Genomic DNA, 18,462 nt, shown 5'->3' with positions numbered 1-18,462 from the left:
TTAGTACTTTATCACCTTCATTTGCATGCAAATGAGCCTCTGGAAGCTACTTGCAGAACTCAGCATGTGGCCTGAACTCTGAAATCAGCTTCTTTGTTCTCACAGGGGCTGACAGCATGAATACAATGTAATCAACTGCTCCCATGCATAACACAGCGTGTGGTCTGTTTTCTCACATGGGCTCCAGAGAGAATACAAGGTTATCTCCTGCTCCCATAGAGAACACAGCGTGCGGTCTGAACGATGGTTTTTAAACTTCCCTAAAAATCATTGTTCAGATGAAAGGTGCGCAATGGTAGCATTTCCACGCAATGATTCGCTCATATGCCATCGTTTCAATGAATTTTGAGCGATAATCGTTGCGTTTAAATGGGCCTTAACAGGAGCCCCGGAGACCATATAGCATAAAAGATAACATTTGTTTGTCATCTTCCACTCTTATCTCCTCCATTAGCCTTAGGGAATTGAGAGTTTCTGTCCACATCAGCCTTGAGGAAGGGGTAGAGGACCTCCACAATCGTTGGATGACCTGGTGCATAGCCAAGATTAAACAAAAATGTAAGTAGTCCCCTCTATAAATGGGACCCAGTTTACATAGATAATGCCACCTCAGGTGTGATCTGGACAGAGTTACATAATTCTAAATCGGGGCAATTAAAAAGGCATGTCCACCAAATGTGGGGCCTGTAGCATTGTCTTCCTGATTGTTGTTCCAACCACGTTATTGTTGGGACCAATAGATTCAGCAGCTCAGCCAATCACTAAGTGCTGTGTATACAGAAATAAAAAAAGGGCAGATAATGTAAAAAGAAAAAAAAAAAATCCTGCCTTCCGTACTGGGTATTTTTTTCATAGCACTACAGAATAAGGGACTTCAACGGCAGCTTAAAAAAAGCACTTATTGATGGACCTTAACGGGTTTAATAAGCAAGTGTAAGTGTCTACCCCATGTGATAAAGTGCTTGTGACAAATACCTTAGTTGCAAAAGGGTGAAGAACATTTTTGAGAATCACATCAGAATATAATATTTCAGTAAATACCTGTGTCAGGGAAAAAGTTATTTGTCAGCTGCTGTTGCATAACCATCGGTTGCTGCTTCATGACCATTTGTTGCCCCATGATTGGCTTGGGTGGGAGAGCCTGTTGTTGAGATCCGGTAGACTGTAACAAGTGCTGACCACTAAGCAAATGACTTTGGTTAGTTGAAACATGCATGGGAGACTCCAGAGTAGAGTTTGCTTGCACTCCGACAAGTCTTTGTTGCATCTGCTGTTGAGGATTTAAGAGTTGTTGGGTTGAAGCCAACGCCTGGTGCCTAGGAACAATTCCAAGCCCGACTAGATTTGCTTGATGGCTTTCCTGTTGAAGATGAGGCCCTTGCTGGTTTGACATAGCAGTATTGATCACCGAGTGGGACTGTGCACTTTCAGAATGCTGCACAGACATAAGCTGTTTTTTCTGCTGTTCCTTTTTTTCATGTTCAAGAAGGTCTTCGATAAGAAGTGGAAGTTCACTAGCTACAAGAGAGCTCTCCATCTTATCGAGATCATCAGTCGGAGAGTGGCGTGGACATGGTAGACCTAACGTTCCTTCATCGATGTCAAATTTGCTCAAAATTAGGCTACTAGAATTAGCGGCCGTAGAGGAATCCTTGCTAGGAAAGATGGGTCCACCCTCGTTTATGGTTTGGACAGAATTGACCGTATGCAGGTTGGCTCCTGTTTTTAACAAGCTTCCTCCGAGTGAAGCTTTTCCGGTATTATGGGGAAGTTCATTTTTAATATTAATGGAATTTCTACCAGCAAATTGACAGGTGTTGGTCTTCAGGTCACTGTCTTCTAGCTTTGGCTTTAAATCCCCTGGATATGTAGGCTGCTTTGGTTCCTCATTGGAAGGAACTTGAGAAGTGTTACCACCACCGGGAAGATGTGAACCTAAATTCAGTCCCATATCTCCTGGTAGTCTATCTTTGGTCATTTCCAAGTTTTCACTAGATTGCAACCTATTTGGAAGGCTTTCCTTTTTCGCCTCCACAATATCTGGCTCTAGCTTAAGCATTGCCTCCTCTTCAGCTTTCTCATTTGCAGACTCCACTAAGCGCAAGTGTTCATTGAAGATGTCCTTTCTATCACCCGTGTCCAACTCTGGGTCTGTATAAGCAAGCAGATCAAACTCATCCCCATTTAATAGATCGTCTAAATGAGGATCGTTTGTTTCAAGATTATCAAGATTGTCTAAATCGTCGTCGGCCTTAGCAACATCAAGGCTTAAATTAGCCAGATCGTCATCTTCCAGGTCTTTATGTGTATCGAAATCAACATCTAGTTCCGGTGGTTCATCACACTGGACTCTCCCGCTTACAAGACCAGGAGCTGATCCCTCTTTAGAGGTTTCATTGGGGGGATTGGTTTGTGGAGGAACATTAGCTTGCTGCTGTGCAATTTCAGTTGTAGATGCAACTTTTGTTTGTATGGTCTGCGAGATACCTAAATTTCCTGCATGAGGAAGAGTTGGAGGCAATGTTTTTTGAGGCTGCATTAAAGGAGTTCTCATTACAGGTACTTGCAATGGATTTCCATCCCCTCTCATTACTCCTATAACAGTGGAATTGGAACCTTCTCCTGGCACATAGAAGCGAGGCCTATTCTGAGGGCCAGGTGGTGAAAATGGAACTCCAATAGGCAGCTTTTGGCCATGATGGCGCAATTCAATATATGGTGCTCCACCAACAGTGACCTGATCTCCAGGAAATGGCAAGCGAACGACACCTCCACTATTCACTGTCTGGCTTGCAGGCGGCCGATTCCCTTCTGGAAAACGAACTGGCGCCAAAGTCCTTTGTCCCGTGACTGCAGATTGCCACACATGCTGCTGATCCGAATAAGGTCCCCTTGTAAACAAGGCTTGAGTTCCTTCAGCAGAATGTCTAAAAACACATAGAAAAATTGAGTTATTTCAGAACTTGTTAAGTGTCAGATTAATAGATATTGGACGATTCAACATATTGGGACTAGAATGTAACTTGGAGGGAAACCGTTCAATTCATTGTAACACTTCAAAATCATCCAAACACGCCACAAGTCTGGCAGCTGAAACCAAGCGACGTCTGAGAGGTACAGGCAGCAGAACATTTTACCTACAGCAACTGCTGCAGGGAAAATGTAGTATTACACAACACCAATTCAAAATGAGTTGGTCTTGATAAAAGGGGCTTTAAAGGGGTTGTCCACCTTAGGAAAAGGAAGCCAAGGGGTTCCTCCATGGTGTAAAAGACAAAAAAACAAAGCCCCAAACAGACGATACTCACCATTCTCTGCTCATCCCTCACCAGCAGCTCTGGTCTCTGCTGCTGTAGTCGGTAGGCTGTGACATCTTATAAACCTGCTGCTGCAGCCAATGATTTAGGTTGCCCTTTTATAACTCCTTTAAGCAAAAGACTCCCATTTGATGCTTCATCAGTCAGATGGACAAGGAAAGCTCCAATAGGACAAGCACTAATGTATGCATCTAAATTTTAGAGTTGGGTAACAGGTAAGGTTTTCTTCTGTTAGATGTGCATCAGTGGCATAATGGGATTGAATAGCCTCAGCCTTATAGCATGTTATACTGGTGGCTACATGACCAGAGTCAGATTTCTCTAACCCTGGAGATGAATTTCAGAAAATCTACAATATCAGATAATTAAATATTGTTGCTAAATCACTTTAGCCCAGTAATGGGTCCAAACACAAAAACTACTATATTGGTGACAGATTTGGTTTACAAGGTCTTTAAATTCTGCCAGATATAAGACCCCATAAGTTACATTCAAATTATTTCAGTTCCTCCATCAGCAGAGATTGGTCATGTACAGATCGGTATAATACATGAATACGGATTCTAAGCCTACCTTGCAGAACTCTCAACAGAAACAGGAGAAGGTGATGGCAAAGGCGTATTCAGATGTTCCTCTGTTGGAAATGATGTTGAAGCCACTAACTGTCCAGAAACTTTAGTAGCCCCCGAGGTAGCGGTGATCACTCCAAGAGCACTCTTTTCATGCTTTGCAAAAAAAAAAAAAAAAAATTTAATTCAACGAAAACTAAAACCTGACTAGTTTAAAAGGCAGCGTTGACCCGGGACAGATATGTCCAACCAGCTCATGTATGATTTTTTTTCTGAAACTCTGCCACGTTTCATAAAAAACACATCGAAGTGTGACTTGGGAGCTGAGCTCTCGAGTCAAAATGGAAGGTTGTGCCAGGCTCTCCCCACATCAAGAGTGAAAGCTTCCGCCCTGCTTGTGTATGGTGAGAAAGCTGTCAGTCTCGATAAGGGCGGGGAGAGCCTCTGACTCTGAGCTCTGTTCCAGTTGAGCTCCGAGTCAAACTTTTTAGTATGTTTTTTTCTGGAACACAGCAGCATTTCAGAATAAAACATACCTGGGCTGAACGGGTATATGTGTCCTGCGTTTACGCTGCCTGAGGTTCGAGTAGCATGAATCTGGTGACAGGTTCATTTTAACCCCTCAAGGACATGGTTCCCCCCACCCACACCCCATTTTCGGTTTTTTTCCCTTTGAAAAAATAGTAACTCTTTCATTTATCCATCAACGTCGCTGTATTGAGGGCTTGTTTTTTGTGGGACGAGTTGTATTTTTCAAGGTTACTATTTCTTTTAAAATTCGTTTTATTTTGAAAAAAAAGTGTTGCAAAATACAAAATGAAGAGAAACTTTGTTAGGTACATCCCTATTCACATATACATTTTCCGTTAGACAAATTCTATAGGCTCATTCCATAGACAAAGTAGAGTGGGAGTCCAACCAAGTCCCCCATACTTTCCGAAATTTGGCCGGGCATCCTCGGTTTTGGTATATAATCTTCTCGTAGGAGATTACGGTATTTACTAGTTGGGTCCAGTGTGGGACTGAGGGGATTTCCGCGGCCATCCATTTCATGGTTATTACCTTGCGGGCCAGAAATAGCACTCTTTCCAGAAAAGTACGAGTGTGGTGTGGCCACACCTCCTCCTCCAGCAGGCCAAACAGCGCCACCTTGGGGTCCAAATCGACAACCAGTGGGGGCGGTAGTAGTGAGTTTATGAGGTCAATAATTTCCGACCAGTACTCATTGATTAGGGGGCATTCCTATATTAGATGCCAAAAGTTCGCCCCTGGTTGGCGACATCTATGACATGTGTTTGAAGGTGCATTGCCCATTTTGTATAGACGGCTGGGGGTAAGGTAGGCCTGGTGCATTATATATAGCTGGATTAATTTATTGTTCACGGCGGGGGAAACCGTCAAATGGGATTCGGAGATGTCCTGCCACTCCTCGGGTGTGAGGGATGGAATAGATTGTTTCCATTTGTCGTATGCTGAAGGCGGGTTAAGGGTTATTTTAGCCGAGAGGAGGTGCGTGTATAGGGCTGAGATTAGCCCCCTAGGTCCCTGAGACTTGAGGATGCCAATTGTGGGGAACTTGGATATATGTGTTGAGGTGGACGGAAATTGGGAGTTCAAAGCGTGTCTTAGCTGAAAAAATCTGAATAGCTGGAGATGTGGGGACTACAGCTTGTCGCGTAACTGTGTGAATGTAGGAAATAGATCATCCACGTATATATCACTTAGTGTGTGCACCCCTTGAGCCATCCAGTATTGAGGATCTGGGACTGATTGTAGGGCGGTGAGACCAGGGTTGTTCCAGAGATGGAGTTCAGGTATTACGTCTTGGTATCTCTGCAGTGTCTTCACCTCCTTCCACACGCCAAGAGCCAATTTATGAAGTGGGACTACGTCGGCAGAGTTAGTGTATTGCGGAAATTCTAGGAAATTTAAGAGGTTATTACCTTTTACTTGTTTCGCAAGCTGTTTATCTGCTATGGCCAATTCTCTGTCCAAAACCCAGGCCCGTATGTTCCTCAATTGTCCTGCTAGGTAGTAAAGTCAAAGATCCGGGAGGGCCATTCCCGCTTGTTTTTTGGGCCTTTGTAATATTGACAGACTTAGTTTGGAGCGGGAGGAGCTCCATATAAATGAGATAAGGGAGTTCAATGATTGGAAGAAGCGCTTGGGAACGGGTACTGGCATGTGCTGTAGTACGTATAAGCATTTGGGTTGGATGGCCATTTTAATAAGATTTATGCGCCCAGCCACAGAAAGCGGCAATTTGGTCCATCTTTTCAACTTGTGTTTTATATTGTCCAGCAACGGGTCTACGTTTTCTGCTATGGCATTATTATGGTCATATGGCATAAACATCCCCAGGTATTTGAATGTTTGGACCGGTTTTAGTCCGTATCTAGCAACGCAGGGATCGTTTCCAGGGTTGGGGTCTGTGTACAGGATTGTCGACTTAGACCAATCAACATATAGCCCTGAAAAATTGGAGAATCTGTCTATGTGGATCATAGCTTGGGAAAAGGAGTCTATTGGGTCTGATATGAAGAGGATTGTGTCATCCGCATATAGTCCTACTTTACTCTCGAGGTCTGCCCATCTAATGCCGTTTACATTGGGGGTGCTTCTCAAACGGATCGCCAATGCCTCAATGGCTATGGCAAATAGGGCCGGGGATAGAGGGCATCCTTGTCGGATGCCTCTTGCCAGTTGAAATTCGGATGACGGGATGCCGTTTACCACTACATTTGCACTCGGGGATTTATATATGGTTTTAACCCATTGCTGGAATTTGGGCCCAAATCCAAAGCGAACCAGACAGGCCTCAAGAAAGGCCCACTCTAGCGAGTCGAAGGCCTTTGCCATTTCGAGTGAGACTAGGGCCCAAGGCATATTGTATTGCTTACCTAGTTGGATGGCCGTTTGAACTCTACGGATGTTTATTGTCGTAGATTTCCCAGGCATAAAACCCATTCAAGGTTACTATTTAATGTACCATACGATGTACTGAAAAACTTTTTAAAAATTCTAAATGGAGCAAAATGAACAAAAAAATAAATAAAATATGACATTGCACCATCTTACGGTGCGTTGTTTCTACGGCGCACAAACCGCAACAAATATGACATACGTTTATCCTATGGGTCAGTACGATTACTACGATACCAAACATCTTGCTTTTTATTTTTTTTAATAAAAATTTAATTAATGATTTTCTGCCACCGTCTTCGGACAGCCATAACTTTATTTTTCAGTCAACATAGTTGTGGGGGGGTTCTTTTTTTTTGCGGGACGTCCTGTAGTTTGTGTTGGTACCATTTTGGAATATATACGACTTTTTGATCGCTTTTTATTGCATTTGTTTCTTGGACAAAGTGACCAAAAAAGTGCATTTCTGGCGTCTTTTTTTTTTTTCTGACGATGGTCGTTGTGTGGGATAAATAATGTGCTACTTTGATAGATCGGACACACGGTACTGAATATGTATTTTTGTTATATTATTTAGATTTTTTAAAATTATAAATATGGCAAAAGGATTTTTTTGTAAATCGCTTTTAAAAAAAACATAAAAAATTAATTGGTAAACTTTATTAATTTTAACTTTTTTTTCTTAGTCCCCACAGGGGACAACAACTTGTAAAGCTTTGATTGTTCCTACAGTATCATGTAATGCTATAGCATTACATCATACTGCGATCGGGCAGGCATTCCATCAAGCCACCCCAGGGGCATGGCTTGATAGGCATTCTGCCATGACAGCCCTGGCAGCCATGACACCGACACTGCTCCCTGTGATCTCATTGCGAGGGTCTGTACGGAACCCCTGAAAATCGGTCGGGGGATTTATATGCCGCTGTCAGTTACTGTAGGAAGTAACTGTACATCCTAAAGCGTTAAGGGGTTAACAACCATACCCTCTCACTTGTCATTGTTGACCCACTTATATCAGTAGCATAAGGGCAATCAAGATGTCATCTTACCTGTGTCGGAGGGTACATCACTGCACGCCCCGAGTGATCATAGCCTTGTGCACTAGGTTCTCCACTCCACCCGGTTTGGGAAGTATTCATGGCTGCTGCAGCAGCCTCCTTCTCCTGTCTTAAGGTATTTCTCTGGATTTGCTGCCTAATGAGGAGTTCTCTTAGTCTTTGACGCTGAGTAAAATAAGGATAGCTCAACATTAGGAACATTAGATATATATAAAAACCACAAATCAAACTTTCTAGAAACGCACCTGTCTTTGTTTCTCTTGCTCGGTCTGACTTAGGTTGTTCAGAGAAGTATCAGCAGCTCCTTGCAGTTCTGGTACATCTCTACCAGGGACGCTAACTGGATTTTGAATAGCAGCAATATCTTCTCTGGGTTTTTCGGCTGGAGAAATGAGACCTGCACGCTGGTTGGTGGCTGCGGGCTGATAGGATGGTTCTTGGGGTAAGACTGAAGGAGGTCGTAGAGGAGACTGAACATAAACTTCTGACGTACTACTGTTTCCAGAGGAGTGTGGACTGCCAGCAGGATGGTATGATGATGGGGTATTGCTGCTGGGAGAAGTGTAGATTTGTGGCTTGTTTGGGGTTAAATGGCTGCTCAATGAATGTGTGGGGGTTGCATGCGGCTGATGGGAAGGAGAACTTTTAACACCATCTCCCGGAGAATGAGGAAAAGTGAAACAGAGCTGGTTTTGAGAACTTTGATAGACATTTGCCCCTGGAGAACGAGCAAATATACTTTGCTGTTGGCCTACTTGAGCTTTTTGGTGAACATCTAGAGATTGTTGGTAATTTGTACCAACGGGACTGGAGTGAGAAAGTTGTGCCGTTGGCTTAAAACCAGTTTCCATCATCTGTGGACGGGGAGGTTTATGAGGTGGGGCAAATGGATCTCGTGATTGGGGTCGAGAAGGTGGACGGGAATACGGGTCTGGAGACTGAAACCGTGGAGTAACCGGTGAGGGACAAAATGCTTCAGTTGACAATGGTCTAGGAGTCAGTGGGGAATGGGAACTTCCCTGGGATTGTGGGCTTGTTGGGACACGACTGAAAGGGTCAGAAGGCAACGTTCGACTTGACAAGCTACCTTCTGAAGACTGAGGTCGAGGTGTTAATGGAGACTGAGAAAAAGGGTCACTGTATGGGGTTGCAGAAGTCTGTCTGTACATTTCCGAATGATGTTGAGGTGATGTCATTTGTGCTTGCATATGAGACTCCCTATGTGATGGAGCGGGACTGTGAGGCTCTAACTGAGACATTCTGGGGGTTAAGGGCGCTTTGAAGACATCACACTTCATCATGTCAGATGTTCCATCAGAGCAAGCACTGTGTGGATAGCCAGGAGAACCAAGCCCAACGTCTTCCTTTTTTATTTGGAGGAGAACTCCATCAGTCTGTCTCTTGGGATCACCGTAACGTGTAGGAGACATCATGCTTTCCGTTTTGCTGGAGGATTCATTTGGTTGATAAGACCTTGAGCTAGGGCTTCCTATCAATGAAAGGTTATCGAGAGAGCCGGTCGGATATCGTGGCTTGACAAATGGCTCTGACTGATGAGGAGTGGTTGCACGGGAAGGCGGATATTCCACACACGGAGAAGTATTCTGCGTATTCAGTGCAGGTTGGTGCTCGGCCCCGGAAAGAGTCTGAAATCCCCCAGCAGATGCTGGTGACTGAGTCAAGGAAGACGGATATCGGGAGTCCAATGAATATGCAGGAGAACTAGGAAAGTGCTCCTGAGATGGAGACTGAGGAGGCAATTTGAAGAACATGTCACTAGATGACTCTGCTCCCGGAGTGCCTGCTGAAGAAGGTTTCAGAAACAAGTCTGAGGAGGTAGACATGGCAGAGCCACTAGACATGTAAACATCCGGTCCTGCTGAAGGTGCACCTCGATAGTCATGGCTTGCTCCAGACTGTGAACCCGGATGCATGGGAATTTGTAGCTGAAGAACCGGACGCTCTGTTTTTCGTACTCCTTCTACTTTGGACTGCTTGTTGATTTGACTCTCTGCCTGCTATAAAGACCATGCAAAAATATATACATTGAGTAGAATTCATTGTATGGGCAACTATATTACTATGTAAAGTGGACTTAAAGTACATTTACATGTTGCATAAATAGTTGTGCCGAAGAAGAAAAGGCTAAAGACTGCAAAAACCACCTTAACCAGCTTCAATATACTGACTCAAATGGGTTGGGCCCTTTATGGATACTTAAATGGTTAATAAATAGTAAAACTGTAACAAGTCTATTTTGGCATTAAGGCCCACAGGAGCTTTTCCATTTGTACATTACCGCATTCAGAGCCGTAATTATTCCATTGACGTAGTCGAATACGTATGGCCTTTTTTACATTTTCCCTTTTTTTGCACAATAGCAGCACATCTCATGAAAAAAAAAATCATAAAATTACATTGCCGCATTTAGAGAGCCATAACTATCATTCTCGTAAGCAATGAGTGTTTTTTTGCAGGGAGAGTAATTTTTTCATCAGAATCGTTTTGGAATTCTGTATAACTAAGTCCTTTTTAACAACCTTTTTGGGAGAGGAAGAAAAATAGCAATACTGCCATTGTTTATTGCACTTTAACCCTTTCCAATCCAGTTTGTATCCTGGTTTTTCTAGGGGGCTTACTCTTTTTCTGCCGTTAAACAGCACTATATGCTGACTAAAGCCAGTACTGCATGAGGTGACACGTTGGATAGGCTCCGACAGCAGAGAGGCTGGCAATATAGAGTAAGAGAACCCCCGATGGATGTCTTCCAACATCGGAGCTGTACAGCCTTAAATCATAATGTCTTCAGAGGTCAGACAGTGGATTGGAAAGGGTTAAATGTACATTGTCCACTGTGCGGTATAACTTATCCTGTAACATTTACTCTATGGGTCTGTACAATTATGGTAATACTAAGCAAATTTCATACAAAATAAATTATATAATATATATATATTAAAAAGAACTACATTTTTATAAAGTTGTTGCAATAAGCCATAACTTATTTTTCGATGGATATGGTGGTACAAGCACTTATTTTTTGCAGCAGGAGATTTAATTTTCTTTCACCGTGTGGTTAAAGTGATGTGTTAATTTTATTATGTAGATAAAAACTATTGCAGTGATGCAAAAAAAAAAAAAAAAGGAAACATACATAAAAGTTAATACCTTTACAAGATAAAACAAAAATTTTTTTATGGGGAGAAAAAGAAAAGTTACATTTCACTTTAAGGATTTTTTTTTTTTTTTTTAAATAAAACTTTATTAATATTTAACAATTTATTGAGTCCCATCATCAGATATAACTAACTTTACAATGCTCCAGTACACTCTGGTATAAAAAGGACCCTTAACTGTGAAGCTGAAAGGCAGAGGGAATAATACTTTAATATACAGACGATTGTCGGACATTCGCTTCAGTAATGGTCGCTCCAGTGCTTCCATAGAGGAGCGAATAGCACTCATTGAATGGCAGCACAGCGGGATGGCGATGGCTCCAACCAGCCGACTCCATTCACAATAAAGAGGCAGTCGTTCATAGATGAACAGCAGCCTGTTTACACGGGCCGATCACAGTTTAATTTTTAGGATCGCAGAAGCGGGCGATTAGTCGCTGCCGGGATTTACAATGAACGATTATCGTTCAGACATTCAATGATCCAGCGAGAAACTGGAGATGAGCGTTCAGCATAAGAGGGCCCTAGGTTACTACGCTGTACTGAAGGCAAAGTCTAAGAGACCTGTAGCCATGGCTGGCCAGAAGGCCTTTGTAAGACTTCCGTTTGCCTTGGCAACGCATCAGCACCCCATGATTGTGAATACGTAGACCAATTGAGTTATCGGCGTTCCGGACATTAAGGGAGCCCAGCTGTTAGTCAGTGCCCGACTCCTACCACCGGTGATTGTACGGGCACGGCTCCTGTACCTGATCCCCACAACGCACATATCCGTCAGAGGCTCTAATACAAGTCTTTCCATGAAGTACATTTATGTCCTGGTGAGCGATTCTCCTTATTGACGAGCAGCTCCGTATTCTTGATTGCTGAAGCCATGTCCCCTCTCACACCCTGTGCCATCCAGGCACTGCTCCCATCCATAAGACGACGGCAGATAGAAGGCCAACGCACGTTATCGGGTCTTCTCCATTTAAATACAGTGTGCCTGCCATCTGTGCAGGTCCTAACTGTTGGAAGTCAGGTTTGGGCAACGTGTTCCTCCATCTGCATCCACCGTATGGACAAGAGCGTGGGCGCTGAGAGGGTCGTGATTTGGGCAATCAAGAACATGGCATCTTCAATAAACAAATATCAGCAAGTGACAAAGCCAACATTAACCCCTTCATGCAAAATGACGTACCGGTACGTCATGGCAGGCTGGTACTTCGCGCAAAATGACGTACCGGTACGTCATGGCAGGCTGGTACTTCGCGCAAAATGACGTACCGGTACGTCATGGCAGGCTGGTACTTTGCGCAAAATGACGTACCGGTACGTCATCGGGATAGCGCGAGATCATGACTGACCTCGCGCTATCCCGCAGCGGGAGCAGGCTGTCAGTCACAGCCGGCGTCCCGCTGCAACAGCGGGGGGGCATCGGAGATGCGCCCCCCGCTGTTAACCCCTTCCCTGCCGCGATCTAAGTAGATCGCGGCAGGGAAAGAGTTCACAGAGGGAGCGCGCGATGTCATCGCGAGAGCCCGGCCTGTCACCATGGCAACAGGACGCCAGACACTGGCGTCCTGTATTGCCTATGATCGCTGTATAAGCTCTGCCATGCCTTATGACAGCGATCATAGGCATAGTGCTGCAAGTCCCTCAGAGGGACTCAAATAGTGAAAAAAAAAGGGAAAAGAAAAATGTAAAAAAAAAGAAAAAAATGTTAAAAAAAATGTTAAAAAACCCTTTATGCTTTTTCTAATATTAGCATTAAAAAAAAATTAAAACCCCACATATTTGGTATTGACGCGTCCGTAACGACGTGTACAAAAAGTTGAACATGCTTTTTATTTCGTACGGCAAAAAGCGTAAAAAAAAAAAAGCTAAGCAACAGAGGCAAAATGCTAATTTTTAGCATTTTGCCTCCCAAAAAATGCAATAAAAGTGATCAAAAAAGCCGTACATTCCCCAAAATGGTACCAACAAAAACTACAGCTCGTCTCACAAAAAAATAAGCCCTCATAGAGCTCCGTACATAGAAAAATAAAAAAAAAAGTTACAGGACTTTGAATGCAGCTATAGAGAAAAAAAAAATTTTTCCAAAAAAAAAAAAAGGGGGTTTTATTGCAAAAAAGTGTAAAAACCTAAAAAAAAAAAATATAAGAATTTTTGTATCGTTGTAACTGTACCGACCCGCAGAAAAAAATTTACTGTGCCATTAATGCTGCATGATTAATGCTGTAAAAAAAAAAAAAAAATCTATGGCAGAATTGTTGCGTTTTCTCTCCGTTATCATAAAAAAAAAAAAAAAATCTATGGCAGAATTGTTGCGTTTTCTCTCCGTTATCATAAAAAAAAAAAAAAAAACTTTTACAATATACTCTATGTACCCAAAAGTGGCACAGATAAAAACTACAGCTCGCCACGCAAAAAATAAGCCCTTATACGGCCGCGTCAACGGAAAAATAAAGTAGTTATGGCTTTTGAGAAATGGAGATGGAAAAATACCAAAAATCGCTTGGTCCTCAACGCCAATATAGGCCGTGTCATTAAGGGGTTAACAATTGTTGGTCAACTATCAATAAAGTGACCAACCCCTTCAAAGCTATGGAGATCTTTGACAAGAAAAAAACATTTTTTTTTTGTTACTTATGGTAGAGGTTATTCCAGGTTTATTTAAAAAAAATATATATATATATATAATAAAGAAATAAAAAGTTGCACCAACATTCAACCTGCAATCTCCATCACATCATTACTATTCAGACACTATATGATATGCAGTTTGCAACCTGCGCCTCGTTCCCTTTGTGCTTTTCCATTCTGCAAATATGGAAACAACTGATGTGATCTGAAAAAAAGACACTGAAGCAAAGTGCCCCCTGCAGACACAGCTGTGTATTACCCATCATCTCTCACCAGGTAGACTGTTGCTGTGTGTCCATGGACTTTAAAAGGAACCTGTCACCTCAGAACACCAGCATAGACCAAGTTATGGCGCTGTCCCGGGAGGTGATGGGGAGCCCAGTGGAGTCATTTTTAGACTCACTCATTCTCTGGTTCCCGCCGGTGAAGATGGCATTGGGCATGAAGCTATAAGTAAGTGACGTGCGCAAGCTCCCCCATGGACTTGTATAGGAGAGCGTGTGCATGTCACTCTGAGTCAGAACTTCGTGCCCAGCCCGACCTTCACAAGAACCAGGAGCGAGCCAGTCTAAAACTTACACCACTCGATTCCTCATCACCTCCCGAGACAGCACCATAGATGAAGCTTATGATGCTGTTCCGAGGTGACAAGTTTCCTTTGATATAGGGATATTGCCTTAGTCTAGTTGTGCAGGCCCATGGTCATGGTTAGCATTCACTAAATTTTTATCAGGTTTGCCCCATAAGATTAGGTGGACACAAGATAAACCAGCACCTGCTTAATAAGTCAGGATTAAAAGGGTTACCAGGAAGAGAAAATTGCTATATGAAAAGGATCGCACCCAAAATAACTTAACCTTAGTGACAATCTAACAAGTAACCTACCTTCTGTACCTTATTTATACGATGCGCTGCACGATTGTCTTTGGCCTTTTGCTGCGGAAAAGAACATAAAAGGAAACCATAAGTACCGGTAGACCCGACATCTAAACAGAGGTCGCATACCAATTAAAGGGTGAGAATTGGAAGTGAATGTCCACCTCTGAAGCTGAATTTACACGGCTGATAGCGAGTCGAGCCCAAATCACATTGTACAGAAGACAGACACCGCAACAGTGTTGTATTCGATGCGTGGGACGGCGCACATGTGCAAGAACTATTCTGCAAGACTCACACAAAAATAGGACATGCTGAGAATTTTTCCATCTCGCAACATCGCTGTGAAAGATAAGTTGCGCGTGTAAGTAGACCCGTTGCCAACTACATAAGTAATGAAAGAATTTTTAAATTTTTTTTATTTTTTATTTTTTAACCAGAATGTCCCTTTAACCCCTTCACGACCAAGGATGTAAGGGTACGTCCTGGAAAGCGGGGTATGTATGAAGAGAGGTCGCGGGCAATCGCTGCAAATGGCCGTGCGGCCGATCACGGCTATTAACCCTTTAAATGCCACTGTCAGTTCTTCCCGCGGTGAGATCGGGGGAGCCGTGCAGGTGTCATGACAGATGGGGGCCTTCTGAAAGGCCCCAGGGCTGCATTGGGAGAATGCCCATCAAGCCATCCCCGTGGGGTGGCTTGATAGACTGCCTTTCAGAATGGAGTATGATGTAATGCTATAGCATTACGTCATACTGCAGGAGCAATCGAAGCATTGCATGTTGTATTCCCCCAGGAAGGGGGGCTTAAAAGAAAAGTTAAAAAAAGAGATCAATAAAGTTTTATGAATTGTTTAAAAAAAAAAAAAAAAAAAGGAATAAAGGTTAACCCCCCACTTTTGCCATATCTGTAATTAAAAAATCTAAATCACAAAATAAAAATACATATTTGGTATCGCCGCGTCCGTAAAAGTCCGATCTATCAAACTAGCCCATTATTTACCCCACATGGTGAACGTCATCCAAAAAAATAAATAAACGCCAAAAATGAATTTTCAGTCACCCCGTCTCCCAAAAAAAACGCAATAAAAAGCAATCAAAAAGTCGTATGTATTCCAAATCTGTACTAACGTAAACTACAGGACATCCCGCAAAAAATGAGCCCTCACACAACTACATCGACGGAAAAATAAAAGTTATTGCTAGCAGAAGACAGCGGCAGAAAATAATTTTAAAAAATTAAATGTCCATGAGGGGGGGGGGGGGGGGGGAAGTAGTATAGTAAAACAAAAACTATATAAGTTTGGTATTGTAGTAATCGTACCGAGCTATAGAATAAAGTTATGTCATTTTTGTTGCAGTTTGTGCGCCGTAGAAACAAAATGCACTGAAAAATGGCAGAATGTTTTTATTTATTTTTTTCATTTTACTGTACTAAGAAGTTTGTAAGTTTTTCAGTACATTATAAGGTACATTAAATAGCACCATTGAAAAATACAACTCGTCCCGCAAAAAACAAGCCCTCATACAGCGACGTCGCTGGATAAATAAAGGAGTTACGATTTTTTTGAAGGGGGGGGGGGGGGGAGGGGACGAAAATGGAAATAGAAAAAGGGGCCGCGTCATTAAGAGGTTAAAGTTATGTATATGTAATGGATTTTGAGCTTTGTATCGGCCATAAAGCTCCGACCAGATTAAGAAATTTATCAACGAGGAGTTTTGAAGTTATGTAGGCTACAAAATCAAAATTGCAATTCAATGGTGGACATTCACTTCCAACTAAAGACATAATGCAACACTCACCAAATAAGGAGCTTTGTCTTGGGCTGGTACTTTCCTCCACAGTTTCATTATCTGCTTGCAACGACTCGACCAATCTACCATGCCAAGTATAGGGAAGTGTTAGATTAAGACCTTACGTAGAGACTACCTTTACAGAACTACTAAACTTATTGCCATTTTTAAAAATAACTAGTTGATATATCCGTGCCTTGCACGGCGCTATAGGCGCAGGGATTGGTTACTGAAAATTGGGCTTTTAGAGTTCTTTCCTCCTTCTACACAATAACTGATGTTGCTATGCCCTTTTTCGTTGGTCCCAAATCATTAGTTCGTCAGAAATTTGATTATGAAGGGCTGCGCAATTGGCGCATCAACCTAACGGACAATCATCTTTAGTGAATTGATCATTAGGCTCCCTGCACATGGGCATACTTAAATTGCAGAATCCGGGGCGGGCATCTGCCCCTGGGTCCCGCAGCAAGTAGTGTCACATAGCATGCTATTGCAAAGTGATTCTTCCTGCACATGAGCAGAAATCCAGAGCGATTTCTGCTCACAAAGAAAAAAAAAAAAAAACAATCGCAGCATGCTCCATTTTTCTGCGATGTCCACACGGACGGCTTCCATTGAAGTCAATGTAAGCCATTTGACCCTTGGCCCTACCACAAATAACATTGCAGAAAGGTGGCGGGAGCTGCGTCATTGCCTAGCAACGGTGTGGGAAAATCTGTACTGCGCATGTGTGACGGCTGGACCATCCACAGTTCAGATAAAAGAGGTCGACGACGAGTACACGGGGTCACCGGCTACGGTCATTACTGGCGGATATAACAAATGAAAGCTGAGCTATAGCTTCCAATCACAGAGCAACTTTTACATTATACATCAGCAATATAAGAAATATAAGCTGATCTGTGATTGGTTGCTATTGGCAAAAAAAAAAAAGTTACAGGGGAAAGTCTTTATTGAGCTTTTGATTTTTAATTACAGCAGTGTTCGCCGCCGGGTGCTGGAGAACGCTCATGCACAATTTCACTCACATCGAAGCAGAACTGTGGATGTGCATACAACACAAATAGATTTAGTGTTTTATATATATATGAGGTTTTGTACATTTGTGACATCTGCAACAACTCACCTGGGTAGTCTTTTCTAAGGTTAGGGAAATTTTTATTTGCGTATAGGACTGGAGATATGGTAGAAAGCTCCCCCAACTCCTCATCCTTCTCCCAACGCTGCAAGCTGCGCTGGTTGTAGGAAAGGCCATCCGTCTCTCCCTCCGTGGTAGGTGTCGTTGGGGTAGAGGCTGTCGTCAGTGAGCCATCCGTGTCACAGTGCTCAGGGCTGAACAAGCCCCCCCTGTCCCTAGAGAAAGTCAAAAAAGTGTATTTAGGTATACAACGTTAAATAATCATTAGATTCCCGCTAGCGGTACATTGGTGAGAAATGAAAGCCGGTGTAGAATATATGTACTATTCCTCATGTACCCAAATACCAGGTCCCCTGTCCGCAGTGGAAACGGCGATACAATTGACATTCCGTGGTTCTGAATTCCATGTGGCATGTCAGTCTCAGCGTGGCTTGTCCGCAGCAGATTGTCCGCAGCGTGTGGAAGAGATTTTTTAAACCTTGTCCACTTTGCTGCTTAGGCTTGGGTGCAAGTGTGCAGGCGGAATTTCCATGCGGCAAGTCCGCACTGAAATTCCGCCCCGTGTGAACCCAGCCTAAGGGTGCCAGACCAACAGGTACGTGTAGTGCACCACGCAGCCTTACAGACTATTAATGTTGCCCCATACGATAAACCCTGGCAGGCTACCCCCAATGTGTGCAATCTCCTCCATGTAGTAACCTCCCTCTCTGCATGCTAATGGATGTGGTGTCTGTAGCTGCCCTCGTATTATTGTATCACTATACAAGTATTGTAAGAGTATTTTTGAAACCATGTGTCCTTTATCTGTGACTTGTCATGTCAGATAACATGCCAGCACAATCCCACTAAATTCTTATAAAGCCTTTTCTTTTGTTTTCCCGGTTCACTTTACAGCAGGAGTACAATATGGTTAGGAAAGAAAGCATAACGGATGGTGGAAGGAAAAAAAAATGGTGTAAATGTTTTCCTCAAAATGAGCCGAGTG

General features: G+C 43.0%; 1 protein-coding gene across 1 annotated transcript in view; it reads right to left on the bottom strand.

Moving 5' to 3' along the window:
* The window catches only part of KMT2D (lysine methyltransferase 2D), a 129,502-nt gene that overhangs the window by 39,633 nt on the left and 71,407 nt on the right, over positions 1 to 18,462 (bottom strand). Inside the window, 7 exon segments of the mRNA XM_066585665.1 lie at positions 1,042 to 2,927; positions 3,891 to 4,042; positions 7,861 to 8,034; positions 8,115 to 9,887; positions 14,556 to 14,606; positions 16,349 to 16,422; positions 17,466 to 17,692. Coding sequence (XP_066441762.1) covers positions 1,042 to 2,927; positions 3,891 to 4,042; positions 7,861 to 8,034; positions 8,115 to 9,887; positions 14,556 to 14,606; positions 16,349 to 16,422; positions 17,466 to 17,692 — 4,337 coding nt within the window.

This window comes from Eleutherodactylus coqui, chromosome 1 (assembly GCF_035609145.1).
Source record: "Eleutherodactylus coqui strain aEleCoq1 chromosome 1, aEleCoq1.hap1, whole genome shotgun sequence".
In the NCBI taxonomy this organism is placed as follows: Eukaryota; Metazoa; Chordata; class Amphibia; order Anura; family Eleutherodactylidae; genus Eleutherodactylus; species Eleutherodactylus coqui.
The sequence above is the reverse complement of the archived record's forward strand: the minus strand, read 5'-3'. Positions and strand labels throughout refer to the sequence as shown.